Source organism: Cyanistes caeruleus, chromosome 1 (assembly GCF_971803275.1).
Source record: "Cyanistes caeruleus chromosome 1, bCyaCae1.hap1.1, whole genome shotgun sequence".
Classification (NCBI taxonomy): domain Eukaryota; kingdom Metazoa; phylum Chordata; class Aves; order Passeriformes; family Paridae; genus Cyanistes; species Cyanistes caeruleus.
Window position 1 is genome coordinate 53,593,003 of NC_141701.1, and position 16,032 is coordinate 53,609,034.

A 16,032-nucleotide genomic window follows, 5' to 3' on the forward strand; every position below is an offset into this window, starting at 1 on the left:
TTCCACATAATTTATTGAGCTGTTTTTATTAAACAACTCTTCAAATTTGGAGTCTGTGTGTTGCCTAGGGTGAAATGCCAATGTTATGTGTGAAAGTCAGGATTGTAACCACGAGTTAGTGAAATTCAGCACTGAAACTTCTTGGTGGTTTGTTTCTTTTCCCTCTAGATTTCCATTCTGATCAGTGGACCAGTCAAAATGGCTGAAGTAACCAAGACAGAAGAACAGCAAACAGAGAAGAGTTTGGATGGAGAAGCGGAGAAAACACCTCATGCTTCAGAGTCAGCTTCAGGTGTCGGGTGTGAAGGCAATAGTTCTGCTTCAGGTACAGAGCAGTCCACTGAAAATGAAAAAGAAGTTGATAGCGGTAATCAGGAACACACAGCAAAAAGGAAGAATTTAGATTCTGAAGATGAACCTTCTAAGAAAGTAGTGAGTATCATTTATTTTGAGCTGTTTTCAAATCCTTGTTTCAAAGCCTTAGCTCAAGAAAAGGTTGAAAATATTTATGCTAGACATGTCTGAGCCAGCATGAAACACCAAGTATGGAAATGTTTCCTAGGGAAAAAACACGTGCACAAGCAATATTGGGCTTCACAGAGGAGGAGGAAGAGGGCTGGCAGTGAGAACTCAGCACATACTTAGTCTAATTCTAAGACTGTTCCATCATCCACGTGGTAGCAGTCTGGTAGTGTAGTGTTTACTGGGATTAGTCCAGGTTCCATATCTTGAACTCAGATCTCACATATGTTGTTTATCTGTTAGTATAGTTACCTGTGCTTGGGAAGTTCTTCCATAAGGTAATTTTGTCTTTTTATGCCTTTGGTAAGGTACTGTATAGTTTGCAGAACTCTACAGATTGCATTCTCCGTGATATAATTTCAGTATGATTTGTTGGCAAAGTGAAACAGTAAAATACTTACAGGTGTTTTTTTATATTTTAAGACTACAAAAGCAGCAGAAAATGTATGTCCTTATATATGCCCACCTGGGAGGGTGAAAAGAGTAATGTTTTACATAATGTTGTCCTTTATTATTTATGAGCTTGTAGAAGCTGATGCTTTAATATCCAGTCTAGTTAATCCTTTTGGGATATTTAAATATAATTTGAAAGTGTCTGACCTAATGTTTTGCTTCTCTGCCCAGAATTTTCCCAGGATGTTAGTATGGTTTATCAGTCTGGCAAAACAAAGGGTGCCTCTTGTTATGGTAGAAACATTATTAACCTTTTAATCCTTTCAATAAGGGGAAATAAGGCTTATATGAGCAAGAACTAGATTGGGTTTCTGTAGCCCAAGGGTGCAGAGAGAAGCCTGAACATAGCTGCCACTGTCTAGATGTTGTTGCTGATGGCTGTTTGCATCTGAGATGTGTTAATGGTTTGTATGAGTATGTCCCCCACACTTGTCTGAGTCAGCTGTTCTAGTAGCTTCTGTCACTTTCAGTGGCCCTTCAGGGAGCCATCTGTTCTTACCCAGAAAAAGAATAGAAGTCATCAAAATATTTGTTATTATCAGTTAGCCCAATGTGGTAATAAACAGATGATGAGGTTATAGAGATTTCAGACAAGTGAGGCTGTGTTTTCATTCTGAATGTTACCAAAGTATATGAAACACTGAAGAATTCATATATTCACATATATCAGCCAAACTTTATTTTCCCTTGAGGAACTGCTATTTGAATGGTGAGGTGCAGGGATATTTACATCTGTAGTGAACTGCTAGGAATGTTTTTAATGGCTTCATTCTGGTTTGTGCTGTTATTTCAAATGCTTTTTCTACCTCATAGAGTCCATGCTGGTTGTTTCTGTTCTGTTACTTTGGATTTTATTTATAATTTATTTTCATGTATATAGTTGAAGATTATTTTTAAGTTGAAGAAATGTTGGGAGCATAATATCTGGATGTAGACTGCTTCTTTGCGTAACAGAGCTGAGGAGTGTCTTGTAGTACTTAAAGCTAAGGCTGGACAGAAATCTCCTGGAGTATTTTGAGTTAAGGCTAAATCAGACACATTTCTACAGCTAACTCTTACGCATGAGATGGAATATGTTGTCAAATTATTCCTCTCATTCCTTTTTCATGGTCTGCTTAAAGCTCTGGCCATGGGGTCACTAATGTGACATCAGCCAATTGGCATTTTGGTTAAATTGGCAGTTTATAAGTTTCTGTCAGATGAAAACACAGAATTTCTGAAACAGGCTCTTTGAAGAGGCTTAAAGTTCCTTGAGAAGGAACATCCTCTTCTTCTGTCCCAGACTTAAGAAGAGTGAAGTATGTTCTTTGAGAGTGATTGAGAGTATTAGAGAACTGAAAGTTAAGTATTTCTGTGAAGGAAAGATGCTGGGCAATATCTATCATCCAAAAATTGCTTGAATTAACTGAAAAAGGGATTAAATTTGTGAGTATTGCTGTGATAATTGAAGTACTGATATCAGTGCCAGGACAGATATGGGAAATCTCTTTATAATGATGGTGTTCTTCATAGTATTCCTTGTTTGCTTTCTTAAATCCATGAAGTGAACACATCTGTCTTTTGATTAAATGACAAAGTAATAAAAAGAATTCACTGCTTAAGTCTGTTCCTTCTGTGGTGTGATTTCCTTTCTGCAGCATGTGATTGGCCATGGGCAAGCTGTAGCTGCACATTATAATGAACTTCAAGAAGTTGGATTGGAAAAACGTAGCCAGTCTCGCATATTCTACCTCCGAAACTTTAATAATTGGACAAAGAGTGTCCTCATTGGTAAGCTTCCTTAACTGATTGCTCAGACATGATTAAAATGTAACTAATTTTTGTATCAAAACATATCTTTTTTTTGTTTTCTGATGTTGAATATGACACTTTGTCTCATAATACATAGTAAGTTTTTCAACTGCAATAAAATTTCTATATTTAGATTTAATTTGAATCTCTGTGATAATGTTTTGTATTGTTGGAGTACCAAGAGTATACTTAAGTTTTAAAGGTCAACTGACTTAAAAAGTTTATACTGGAAACTGTTTTTCTCCATGACATTTTTAAAGAGAAAAGTAGAGCTTTAAATCATAAAGAATTCAAGTGTTAGATTCAAAGAAGAACAGCTCAATCTATCCCAAATAATTTCTTATGCATTTTCCCAAAGCAGTCTCTGCTTAGATCCTGGTTAAGCAGTTCTGTACATAAATATTTTCTGTATTACCCATGGTCAGTGGTTGAAAAGATGGAAAGCTAAAGGATGTTCTTTAAGAATCAGCAGGTTTTGATTTAAAGGCAAAGTCTGCTGTTCCACAAATTAATTCCAAATTGAGGAAGCAAAGCCGTCAGATATCTGCCAACAAAGAAAAGAACCATCAGCACAGCACCACAGGTTCATGAAGAGGGATCTGTGCCAGGAGATGTTGGCACCATTTGTCTTAGCATGCTGCTTTTTGTTGTGTTGTATCAGAGCAGTTAGAAGCAATATTTAGATTTCTATAAAGCTGTTCCTGAAGCCTGTGTTGAAGCCTTTCTGTCATAAAGAATTTCAGCAGTGTGGCTTTATAGCAGTTGTATCAAAACATATTTCATGTCTCCTACTGTGAAGAAAAGTTGCTAGCATACTGATATGTTTTACATAATATGCCAACATCAGTCAGAGCAGAGACAATCTAGACAGCGTGGAGAGAGAAGAAAAAATGTTACTGGTGTATGTAGGGTAGAAAGGAGTAGCTGCTGTTATTGCAAGGCCTGGGAGAGTGAGTGAAAAACATTATGTGTTTTTGTAAGGTGACTGGGAAGAGATGTTATGGCTGATGCATTTAATTGGCTTTTTCTTTTTGCAAAAGGCTTTCCCATACTTTCAAATAACATCTGCCTTCATTATAATGCTAATGAAAGGGAACCCTGTTTCCCTTCTCATGTACAGGGTGGCTGTTTAGCCATGTGCACTTTTGCCTTAGCCAGGGAAACAGTTCAGAGTCTCAGTTAAGCTACATGCAGAGCATATTAAGCACAGAAAATACTTGTATACTCCACAGTTTTAAAAGTTTGTGGTTCCTTTCATCCTTCTAGAAAGAGAAGAGATTTAAGTTTGTAATATTAAGAAGATTTATAGGCAAAGTAAGGTCTGAGGTATTTTAAAATTCTCAACCCCTTTTGATTCTTTAGGCTTGTAGGTGCAATACAAGTGCAGAGATTAGGTGCAGAGATGTGTTTATATGCTCCTGGTTTTTATTTTTTTAGGTGAATTCATAGACCGGGTACGACAGAAGAAGAATGATATAACTGTTTTGGATCTAGGATGTGGGAAAGGTGGAGACTTGCTCAAATGGAAGAAAGGCAGAATTAAAAAACTCGTCTGTACTGGTAAGAAGAGATGATAGCTTTCTAGGGAAGGTACATCAGATTTTATGGGAAACCAAGTACATCTCCAGTATTTTATTAATTTTTTTCCATCAATCAAAGAATGTAATTGAACACCTTTTGTGCAAATAGTTGTATTTTGTCTTTTAGTCTGAAGATATGACTTGATTGCCAGCAGAAATACAAGAATCATCAATATTTAGCTTTCAGTTCAACTCCTATATAAAAACTAGTATCACTAAAGAAAAACAATATTGCCACAGGTTGCCCTAGGCAAAATGTGGCCCTGGGGAAAAGACTAGCATTTTCTATTTTGTCTTTTCTCCCACATCTAGTCTCCCATAGTATTTTTAATTGTTCTGTAATGCATACAGGAGAGTTGCATTTAACAAAAAAAAAAAAACCAAACCCTAATGTTGTGGGAAAAAATGGTCTTGGGTGTTACAATCAACTAAAGATTTTCAGACTCAGAAATGGGGAAGAGCTGAAAACTGATTAAAAAAAAAATACATCTTGTTTGAATAATTGGCTTAGAGGTTGGGAGAATGATACCATCTTCCCTTTTCTCTAAAAGTATTCCAGGTATAATCAGAGGAAATATTACTTAACTCCAAATTTAATTAGGTACTAAAGTTATCTAAAACTCTTTCAGGGGGAATTATTTTGGGTACTTCACGTTTTACAGTTCTTTATTGCCTTATTCAGTAGACAGTGTTCAAACACAATCAATTTACTTACAAAGTTCTTAGGTAAATTTATTGCATATTCTCAGAGGCTCAATAACTGAAAAAGAAGCAGTCTTAGAAATTTTAAAAAAAAATCCCATGAAGTAACAGAAATAATTGGATTTCAACATCTTTTATATTTTTAAGAATATGAAGAATCCCTGGGAGCTGAGCTGTTTTAATGGAACTGAAGATAATTTTTCAGTGTACACACTTTTAAAAATTTCATTTATTATATTTATTGTCTTTCCATATATAGACATTGCTGACATTTCCGTGCAACAATGCAAGCATCGCTATGAAGAAATGAAATCCCGATGTCGGTATAATGAACATATTTTTGATGCAGAATTCATACAAGCAGATAGTACCAAGGTACAGTTCCTGTGCTTTGTAATATTTTTGAGATTTAATGTTCTTTATGGTAGTGCTGTAACATTTTGGGTATATATATTTTTAAGGTAGGATTATTGTACTGCCCGGAGAATCAGCCATAGGGGTTACTGGAAGATTGCTTAAGATGTACTTGGGTGCATTTTGCTGCTCTTGTATAGTGTAACATTCCTGAAGCCTGAATGGCTTTTCCAGATAGTAAATCTGGTGCTTCACTATCTTTTACTTGACACAGGGAACAGAGTGACTGTTGAGCTTTGAGAGTTCTGTGAGACAACATGGGACATTGGAATTATTTTGGTGAATGCTGGGATAAATAAAGGACCTTTTCCGATTTGACTTGTACACTTGGAATTTTTTCTTTCTAGTGATATTTTAGTTACTGTAATAGCTACCTTTGAAACTTGTGTGGTAGAGCAGGTTTTTTTGATTGTCTGGAGGCAGTGGTGAATGCGTGGCTGAGGCTTAGGAGACAGTCTTCTAACCAGAACTGCTTTTGCTTCCTAGAAGTGCAAGCTGAGAGTGCCCTGCTGGTGGAGGCTGAGAGACAGAACCTACCTGGTTCCAGCATATCTGTGGAAAAGCTGAACCTGTTCTCAGCCTTGCATGAAGGGCTGTTTGCTTGAATTCTTGGTTGCCTTTCCTTCTTCTGAGAAACAGTCTGTTGCAGGTTCATGTCATCTCTCTTGACTTAGGGGAAGAGGAGAGAGACTTGTCCAGGAAAGAAAGGGATATTTTCATGTTGCTATTACAGCTCAGTCTTAGATGCATATGCAGTTTCTGTTGCATGATTTGTTCTGTCTGTCCTTACAAACAAAAGTTAATTTCCCTGATTTTTGATCTCTCTCATGAATGTTCTATATCCTGCAAAATCTAATTCTGCCCACCTCTTTTCTCATTTTCCTATGTCTTTTTCTATGTCTGCTGAGTACAGGGTCAAAGCAAGCTTTAACCTGACAAATTTCAAGAGCTCCAAGTTCTTCAGATTTTAGTTACTTGGTCTGGGATGGGGAGGAGTACATTGGTGATGAATATGGGTGAGAATACAGACAATACAACTCGTTGGGCAGGGCAAACTGCCATATTTAAAAAAACCTTTTCTCCTCTCAAGTGCATGTTTAATGGGTTAGTTTTTATTACAGAGACTTAGTAAACTCAGATTAATTTTATTACAGAGCTTTTTCCAGCCAAATGGTGGCCAGTTATAAAACCCCAGCAATAAAATACTTCTGGAAACTATAAGTTAACTAACCTTGGGTTTTGGTCTTTCAGGTGTAGCAGTGTTGCTTGACAACATGAAAAAATTTGAGGACATTATAACTTTGAAATGTGTGTGTATTCTTGTTGTTTCTAAATGCTGTGTATGGTTTTCTGTGTAGGGGAGAGCTTTTTCTTGCTCTTGTTTTTTTCATCTTGTCTTTGTTGAACTTGTAAAGGAATGGGAGCTGAAAGGACAAACTTAAGAGAATTCAAAGAGTTACTGAAGTAGAACATTTGTTAGAAGATTTAAGTGAATTATGCTTGTTTCTTTGTTTTCTTTTTTATCTGTTGCAGGATCTCTTGTCTTCCAAGTACAGTGATCCAGATATGCGCTTTGACATTTGCAGTTGTCAATTTGTTTACCATTATTCATTTGAGACGTATGAGCAGGCTGACATGATGCTTAAAAATGCTTGTGGGAACCTCTCTCCTGGAGGTTATTTCATTGGCACAACTCCAAATAGCTTTGAACTGGTGTAAGTATTCTTATGTCCTGTTATTCTTCCAAAATTCTGTGAAGTATAGTTAAGTGATAGATGTTCTTGCAGCGCTCCAATAAGTTCGTACAAACAGAAGCAATTTTTCTGCAACAATTTTGGATTCTAGTAAAAAAATCTCACTCATGAACTTGTCTCAGTTGATAGTAAAGCAATACTAACCTTTGTCTCCTTTCTCATGGTTCTTCTGATAGAGAGTATAGGTCTTCATACACTTCATCCTTCTGTCATGACTTCAATAGTATCAAAATGACCACAGCCTGGGGAAAAACTGTCAAGGTTTTGTGGTTGTTTCCAGAAGCCTGTCTTGTCCATGTAGATTGTCCGTGTGTCCAGGCTTAAGGTTCATCTTCTAGGTCCATTTAGTCCTTGGTATGTTGTATGGGAATGATAACCTGTTAAAACCCCGTATGCTGCTTCATTTCATTGTTTCATTGCTTTATGAGATAAAAGGGAAGTGGGAAACTAGAGAGATCACTGGGTATTATTGGGAGCAAAGTATTACTTTCAGGCTTCCTATGTGTAGTTTTCTCTGCCTGTTAAATACTGGTCAATGAATGTTTGTTTATATCTCATTCTGTAGAAAGAGACTTGAAGCTTCAGAAACAAATTCATTTGGGAATGATGTGTACAATGTAAAATTTGAAAAGAAGGGAGAGTATCCCTTATTTGGCTGCAAGTATGATTTTCACTTGGAAGAAGTGGTTGATGTCCCTGAGTTTTTGGTTTACTTTCCCTTACTGGAAGAGTAAGTTAAGTTTTAAATTCATTATACAATAAAAGCTGTGGAACATAATAAACACTTATTTAGTTGATGTGTCATTGCATAATGCTTGCAGATAATTATGTTTTGGCTTTCTTACTATATTTTCCGGTTCTTAATTTTTTGTTGTTGCTTCAAATACAGAGATTTCTTGCCTTTCCATCCACAACTGTAATCTGTCCATTGAACTCTGTTGAAGGTCCTCTGGTCAGAAGCTTTAAGGACTTAAACTATGTCTCACTAGGAACATCTGATCTGATACACTGGATCTGACAGCAAACCTTTAGAACTGTCAGCTTTTCCTTCTTTAATTGTAACTTTTTGAGGGGTTTCTTTCTATCCCTTTTTTAGTCTTTCAATAAGCTTTCTTGTGTATCTTCATCATGGTGCCTCTTTCTTGTCTTCTTCACCTTTCCTTAGATGTTCATAGGATTTTTCTATGGTGACTTTTTTTATTCCTCTAAATGATCTTCATCTGTAAGCATGTATTTTGCTGTTAACTCTCTGTGACCTCAGATTTGGTTTTCCCAGACAAACCTTTCCATACTGGGTTTTTTCTGCCATACAAGCTCAGTATGGTTAAACAGTATTAAGCTTTCCCTTCAAGTCTATTCAAGAGCTTAATTTGTAGCTGTCGGTGAAAAGTAACAGGATCTGTCACTGACAGCTGTAACTTCAGTGTTGCATGCCCACAATGTCTACATGGAATTGAGATGTAAGCCGCTAAATACAATAGAAAGAAGTTCTCTAGAAGTATTTATAGTATACATGGTAGATACTGCAGGGAAAAGTGTAGTCTTTCTGGAAGTCCGCATGGAACTTCCGTGTTTTGGGAGAGGAGACCTTTTCTATTAAAGTTTTTATAAATTACTTCTGTGTAGATTTTTGTTGTCCTAATTAAAAAAATAAAGAAAAATAAAGTGCAGTTTCTGGTGGTACTGCAGCTTGTTTGATCTAAATGTCTTTACTAAGAAAAAAAGTTGTAAAAAAGTAATCCTAGTGAATACCATAAGATGTCACTGTAGCTTAAAATTGTTCCTTTGAAAATAAAGCTACAATAATTTTGCGGCTTCCCTAATTAAGCTTATTATTTTGACAGAATGGCAAAGAAGCATGGCATGAAATTAGTCTACAAAATGACATTTCGGGAATTCTATGAAGAAAAAATTAAGAATGAGGAGCATAAAATGCTATTAAGGAGAATGCAGGCCTTGGAGGTAAATTTGGAGTTGACTTGTTTGATTTTAATAGCATTATACATCTTGGGTTTTTTTTTTGTGCAGTAATTGAAATTCCCTTTGTGAACATCTTGCAATTAATTGAGGGCTACCAATAAGAAGGTATTTAGTTCCTGGGGCTGAAAGTGTGACTCTGGTTGTTGACCTTGGCTGGCTGCCAGACACCCACTGACCTGGATTCTCGTTCCCTCTTCCCAACAGAATGGGAGGAGAAAATAGAAAAAAAACCTGTTGTGGGTCAAGATAAATTCAAGGATATTCCTTAGCAATTACTGTCAGACAAAACAGACTGAACTTGGAGAAGATTAATTTAATTCGTTGCAAAAAAAAAAATAAATAAAAATATTGTGAAGAGTGAGAAACCTGAAAACCTAAAACCACCTCTGTCCCACCCACTGCTTGTTCCCAGGCTCAGCTTCATTTGTTCACTCCTGACATTTCTACTTCCTCTCCCTTCTTCTGCAGGGGGAAGGGGGATTGTAGTCTGTTTGTAACACTTTGTCTCTCCCTGTCCTTCCTCCTCACACTCTTCTCTTGGTCCAGCAGAGGTCCCACCCAATAGATGATTCAGATTTTGAAGATAATATTTCAATAATGAGGCAAGTTTCTGTTCTTGTGAAGTAGGAAACAGAAGCCCAAGAATCATACCAAGTGTCAGATAGTGGTGGCTGTAATCCATTTCTTCCTCAGCAGAGAGACTGAAATCTGGATCCTTGTGCAAGGAATATTGACTGAAAATAAATAAAGGAATCTCTGTAGGAGTAAAAGGACAGTCTGTGTTCATAGAAGAAAATGGTACTTAACTATAACTGAGTGTATGTTTTTGCCCAGTGTTTTTGCTTTTTTTTTTTATCCTCAGGCTCTTATCCTCGATAACTTTAACAGCTTCAGAGAAGCTTTTCCAGGCGACCTCTGAGGCTTTGGTTTTACTTTTAGTTCTCTGTGCTTCCCTCCTTCCTCAAACAGTAGAATTCCTCAGCAGAAAACTCTCAAATCAAGTAATTGGTGACTTATTCAGCTGAGTCACAGCCTGCAACTTGACTGCACTTGTTGACTAAAAGTGATGGTGCTGTGTGTGGGCTCACACTGGCAGTGGCACAGAGGCAGAGCCTCTGACTTACCATCTTCCTTCTTAGGAAAGTTGTCTTAAGGTAGTGGCCACTTAAAACTGAGGACCGAATTTTTATGATCAAATTCATTTACACAGATCACTAGTGACTGGGATCCTTAATAAGTACATCTTAGTTTTGAAGAACCTGTTGTATACTTCTGTTACAGCTTGTGTCTTATTGAAGCATTTTAATTGTTCTGCTTGAAATTGTAGTTGCCCATTTCTTAGTACTTCTGCTGAAGAGTTGCTGGTATAGGTGCTCTTCTAAAACAAGGTATATCTGGGTAATGCTCATAATGAGCTGTACATGAAGGAGAGTGTTCATGGTTATCTGTTTCCCCTGCTTTAGAGACATAAGGATGAAACTTCATTTATAATTCTTGGGTGGCAGATTTTCTGGTAAGTAGGAAATATCAGACCTGTTCCTGAGAATGTTATAAAGGAGAGACCTAAATTTAAAATACTTTTAAGACTTACTGACCTCTGTCATGGACTGTGTTGTGACAAACCCTTTACTTCATGTGATTAATGTATCTCACTATTCAATGTTTTGTTCTATGTTCTCCAGCCATATTCTACACTTGGCGATTCCAGGCTTGTTTCTGATAAACCTGATGATTATGAGCATGCAAAAGAGTTTATCAAAGATGGCAAGGCAAAGTTACCATTGGTAAGTTCCTTTGTACTTCACTTGAGATAATGGTGTCTTAAAATTGAGGTCCTGATCTTTCATACTGTGGTGCCTTCTTCATTTCAACTCTAGTGAAGTTGGTATGAGTGTCTCTTTGCATGTGAAAAATTGTAGAGCTGCAGGGCTGAGGGGTTCATCTAGTTTATATCCCATACTCAAAGAATCTAATTCACTTAATTTGGTAGCTGTTAAGAAATTTGTAATAATGAGAAGGGAAAGGATATTTTTCCATCTTACTTGACAGCTGTTCTTTCTACCTATTCTTAATTTGAGGAATCTTCTTATATTCTGGATCTTCACAATACTGATTTAAAGCATTAGTTCCAATCTTCTGATAGGAGACTTCAAAGGTTTCATCATAACACTGTATTTGAAATCATTCTTTCCATTTTCATCAGTACAATATGAAGGTGATCAGCTTAAAGATTCCACTTGGCTTTGTTGCTTGGGGTTTTTTTTTTTTTAATCATTGATTCATCTACTGTTCATGGATTCTTGAAGATGTGGTCCACTTACTGCATATATAAAAATTCTGCATCAAGAGAGAAAAGAAACCCGCTCTCTGCATTTGAAATTCAAAAATTTTTAACAAGAAAAATGTTTGTTTTAAGCATATTTAAGAAATAGGCTTAAGAAGATGAGAATGACAAGAGAGACCAAAAATGTCTGTTGCCAAGTGCTGTTTTGAAAGATGAACCATTTGGTCAGGTTTGGTCAGTGGGAAGCATATAGATTAAATTATGGCACCAGTGAGGACTCCTTGGATGGGGATGGAGTGAGTAGAACAGAAAATCAGCTTACTGTTATTGCCTTATGTTTCTTAATTGATGGGGTAAATGGCAGCAGCTTTTTGCTTGTGACCTTGCCATGCTTTCATCTGATCAGCTGAGCTGGGAGTTTCCTAGGCTGGAAGACAGGCTGTTTTTCCAGAATGTGTGAGTAAGGGTGAGAGTTTAGTCTCTTGCAAATAGAGTTTCCGTGGGCTGGCGGGTGTTGTTGGGTGGAGGCAGGCAGTGTTCCTGAGGGAAGTGGCAGCACCATGGTGTAGGGCCTTTTCCTGACTTCTGCACATCTCAGTCTGAGCAGCAGCAGGAGCCAGGTCAGCTCTGGTAATGGACATAGGCATGCTCTGCATCGTAGAGGCATCCAGACCAACAGACTGTTGGCCCATTCTCCTGTACCTATTTAATTTAGGTGTGTTCCATTATCTGGGTCTTCCAGTTCCAGACCATCATAGATAGTGGAGTTATAAATATCTGTGGTCTACAGTAATGCTTTTCTTGCCCCTGAATAGCCAGTCAGGGTGGGTGGTTAGATATTGGTCAGTGAAAGATGGAGCTAAATCAGTGTTTTATTGTTTCCTTAATTTTTGTTGAAACTGTGGTTTTATTTTGTCCCCTTCTAGGGAACCTTGAGTAAGTCTGAATGGGAAGCAACAAGTAAGTAATGGTATTGACTGAATGACTGCGTAGAAAATTGTGTAGAATAGCCTGTTGGTGATGAAAGAAAATCCAGATTCTAAATATGATTAGATGTTGTTATTTGTGTAATTCAAAATGTCTGTGTGTAGATTATGTAGTGTGCACATTGCAAGAAATTGGGAGGGAAATGCAATTTGGTAGGTGCGGCCAACCAGAATTTGCATTTTTGCAGGCCATTATACTGGTTGTGTTAGTAGTTTAAAAACAAAAAATGCTGTTTACTTCACAGGTGAGAAAATTTTTCACCCTGCTTTCTTAAATTATGATCTAATTTTTGAATCTATGAATTATAAGGTAGACATAAATTCCAGGAATCTAGAAGTATTATCTCAATTATTTACTTGAGGGGCTTTTTATATAATTTTATACCTTTTTATACCTAAAAAAAGATATATACCTTTAAAAATTTAGTGATTACTGTGTTTCCTAGGTAGTCTATTTTTCCAGAAACATTTGGAGTATTGAGCTTCTGATAAGAGTATAAACACAGCTTGTTCCTTACATGGAACTTTGCATTGTTGCTGAGGAATGTCTGATAAACTTGTCTTGAAAGATTTGCAAGTAGCTATGGCACCTCCTTCATTAAAATAAGTGTTGAATTCAAGTGGAAATCTGTAAATGTTTAATTAGACCTGTGGTCTCAACTAAGTGGTTTAACCTGTCTGTCTGGTATGGAGCACAGGAACATCTGGCATTGATTATATGCCAACAAAGAATTTTCCAAGGGTGCTGGTATGGACTGTAGGAGTATCCATTAATAGAATCATACTGTTCTGGACTTGAAAAAATGCTATAATTTAATCTTTGTCCATCAAAATTTAAAAGACTAAAATTGATAATATGTATCATGGGTTTATTTGCTTTTCAATTAAAAATGAAGTCAATAATTTTAACCCTGATTGTCCATTACTGCATATATGAAGGAGTCAGTAGCACATAAAAAGTCATATGTGAGTTAAGTTTAAAGAATGTTCATTGTATGTAGAATGGCACAGTAATTTATGAATTTCATTCACATTTCTGAAAACGATGTACAAAACTGTGTACATTTCTGTAAAACCATGCTGGAGTAGAATGCTAGAGTTACTGGAAAATCATAAAATCTTTTGTAATTTCAATAATTGCTAACGGGTTATTTGGGCATAATATCAACCTGGTTACATTTTGAAAACTTAGTTGAGTCACCAAGAAAGCTGAAAATTTAAATATTCCCATTTTCTTTTTAGGTATTTACTTGGTATTTGCATTTGAGAAGCAACCATGAAACTTCACTTACTGGATGCAGCAAGAAGAGATCATATCCATGTGCAAATTGGAATGATCAGAAATCCATGGTGGCAACTATTTTTTTATTTTTTATTTTTTAATTATCAGACGTGTGCAGGACACTACCAAAACCTAGGGGAAGCTCATGATTCAGAGTTACATTGCCTGTCTGTGACAGATGGACTTCTGTGTGTATATATAAGAAAGATTCTGAACCAGTCTTTTTAAGCATTTGTAAGCAATCTGCATGCTCTCAAAACCTGTGTTTGAACTCACATAACTTTGTTAGAAAGAAATGTTTCGTTTGTAGAAGTACGTTTGTGATTATGAGCCTGACCCTGCACTTTCTGAAGTTGATGGAAGAATATTGACTTTGATAATGCAGAATGAGGGCCTAAATAGTGTTCTGCAGAGCTCAGTTAAGTCATAAGATCTATACAGCATAGAGGGTATGTCTACATTGCATGCAGAGCAAAAAAATACCTGAGTCAGTTTGAGAACCTCTGTGCTGTGCTCAAGCCTGCATTGTAAATCTACCTTAGAGGTATTCATGGTGTAGTTTACATGGTAAAATCCCATGATGTTCTTTTTTTTCCTGCTTGCTGATATGTAGTGTCACTTCATGGTGCTTTTGAGATTAAATAAGTTTGTTCTGTACAAAACTGCTCTGAAAGTACTCAATTTCTAATGCTTCAAATCTCTACTTTGTTTTCCAAATATGGCTGTGTGGTTATCAGTAACAGCTGCTTAAGTTGGATTACTGAACATTTTTTTATTGTGTTAAAGACTCTCCCGACTTTTCAATAGTTTTAGCGGTTCTTGAAACTTACTAGACAGATCTTAGGATGCCTTTCTTTCTTGTTTTATAGAATTCCAAATGGGCTTGGCAGTAGGATGAGCTGTTGGTGGTGATGGGGACCTCATTGCATACTTATGGCATTAAAAACATGGTCATGTCATGGATCATGAACCAGAAGGGGAGCCTGTGTAATATTTGAGGATACCAGCAGTTCCCTCAGGAAGGGAGGCCTGTGTATGTGCATACACATTCTTATACCTATGGGTAACAATCCCCAAATTAAAGCCACATACTTTGTTTGGGAATGCAATTAAATTATACTAGTAGGCAGAACTGTGCCTAAGTACCATCATAACTGCTTGTTAATCTCTTAGAGCTGGCATAGGGATTTCTGTACAGTGTTTGCTCGACTTTCCATATGCTTGTAGCCACCCATTACTGAGAAGGCCTGAATACTTCATGTTTTTTCTCTCCCATTTTGGGCTAACAGTAGCTGATGGCTGCTGTTGGCTAATAGATTTAACATAGAGATGAAATGATGATGGTACGTGAGTATTTTGAAAAGTTATAGCAAACCTAGAAGAGAACATTTCTGTTAAAACTTACATGTTCAAATTATATGAGTTTTTAGTTGTATTGCTTTCCCCCTGTAATTGGGTTGTACTCTTTCCTCACGACTCCTATTTTTTTTATTGTCTAGAAGAACACCTGTAATGTTCACTGAAGCAGTAGAATACGTCAGTTCTGCTGCTGAAATTAAGATAAAATGTTCTTGTCTGCTAGAATTAGTACTCATGAAACTAGCTAAAAATGATGACTCTTTAGAAGTACAGAAATGTTTCCTTGAAATTTGTGTGCGTCAAAGCTAGTTTTGTTGGATTTCTTGTATCAAATTTCATTTGAAAATACATTGTTATGCTATTTTTGGAAGAAATAAGAATAATAAAAACAGAGGGAATATGGTGGAGTGTCTTTACTCTTTTAAGTGAATCTTAACATATCAGTCACATAATCACATAATGGTTGAGTGTGGAAGGGACCTCTGGAGGTCATTTGGTCCAACCCCCACCCCTGCCCAAGCATGTTCATCCAGAGCTGGTTGCCCAGGATCTTGTCCAGACAGCTTTTGAACAGCTCCAATGTGGGGGACTCCACAACCTCATTGGGCAACCTGTACCATTGCTTGGTCACTCTCACAGTAAAAGTTTCCTGGTGCTCAGAGGGAACTTCCTGTGTTTCAGTGTGTGTGCCAATTGCCTCTTGCCCTGTCACTGGGCACTCAGAAAAGGCGCTGGACCCATCTTCACAAGCTCCCTTTGTGTATTTGAATGCATTGATAAGATTACTGCCCTAAGCCTTTTCCAGGCTCCAAATCTCCCAGCCTTTCCTTGTATGAGAGATGTTCCAGGATTTTGAATGCAGTTAGACCCAGTATGAACTCCTGGCATACACTGTTAGTGACCTCCAACTATGTTTCACTGATCA

General features: G+C 37.0%; 1 protein-coding gene across 1 annotated transcript in view; it reads left to right on the forward strand.

Annotated features, from left to right (window-relative positions):
* RNMT (RNA guanine-7 methyltransferase) overlaps nt 1–15,509 on the forward strand; it is a 16,813-nt gene extending 1,304 nt beyond the window's left edge. Inside the window, exons 2-11 of the mRNA XM_086893247.1 lie at nt 169–432; nt 2,613–2,745; nt 4,204–4,326; nt 5,308–5,423; nt 6,996–7,177; nt 7,782–7,946; nt 9,061–9,178; nt 10,879–10,980; nt 12,407–12,440; nt 13,709–15,509. Of these exons, the coding sequence (XP_086749373.1) occupies nt 199–432; nt 2,613–2,745; nt 4,204–4,326; nt 5,308–5,423; nt 6,996–7,177; nt 7,782–7,946; nt 9,061–9,178; nt 10,879–10,980; nt 12,407–12,440; nt 13,709–13,746 (1,245 nt within the window). The 5' untranslated portion in view covers nt 169–198 and the 3' untranslated portion in view covers nt 13,747–15,509. The remainder of the gene's footprint in view (nt 1–168; nt 433–2,612; nt 2,746–4,203; nt 4,327–5,307; nt 5,424–6,995; nt 7,178–7,781; nt 7,947–9,060; nt 9,179–10,878; nt 10,981–12,406; nt 12,441–13,708) is intronic.
* The last annotated feature ends 523 nt before the right edge of the window (nt 15,510–16,032 follow it).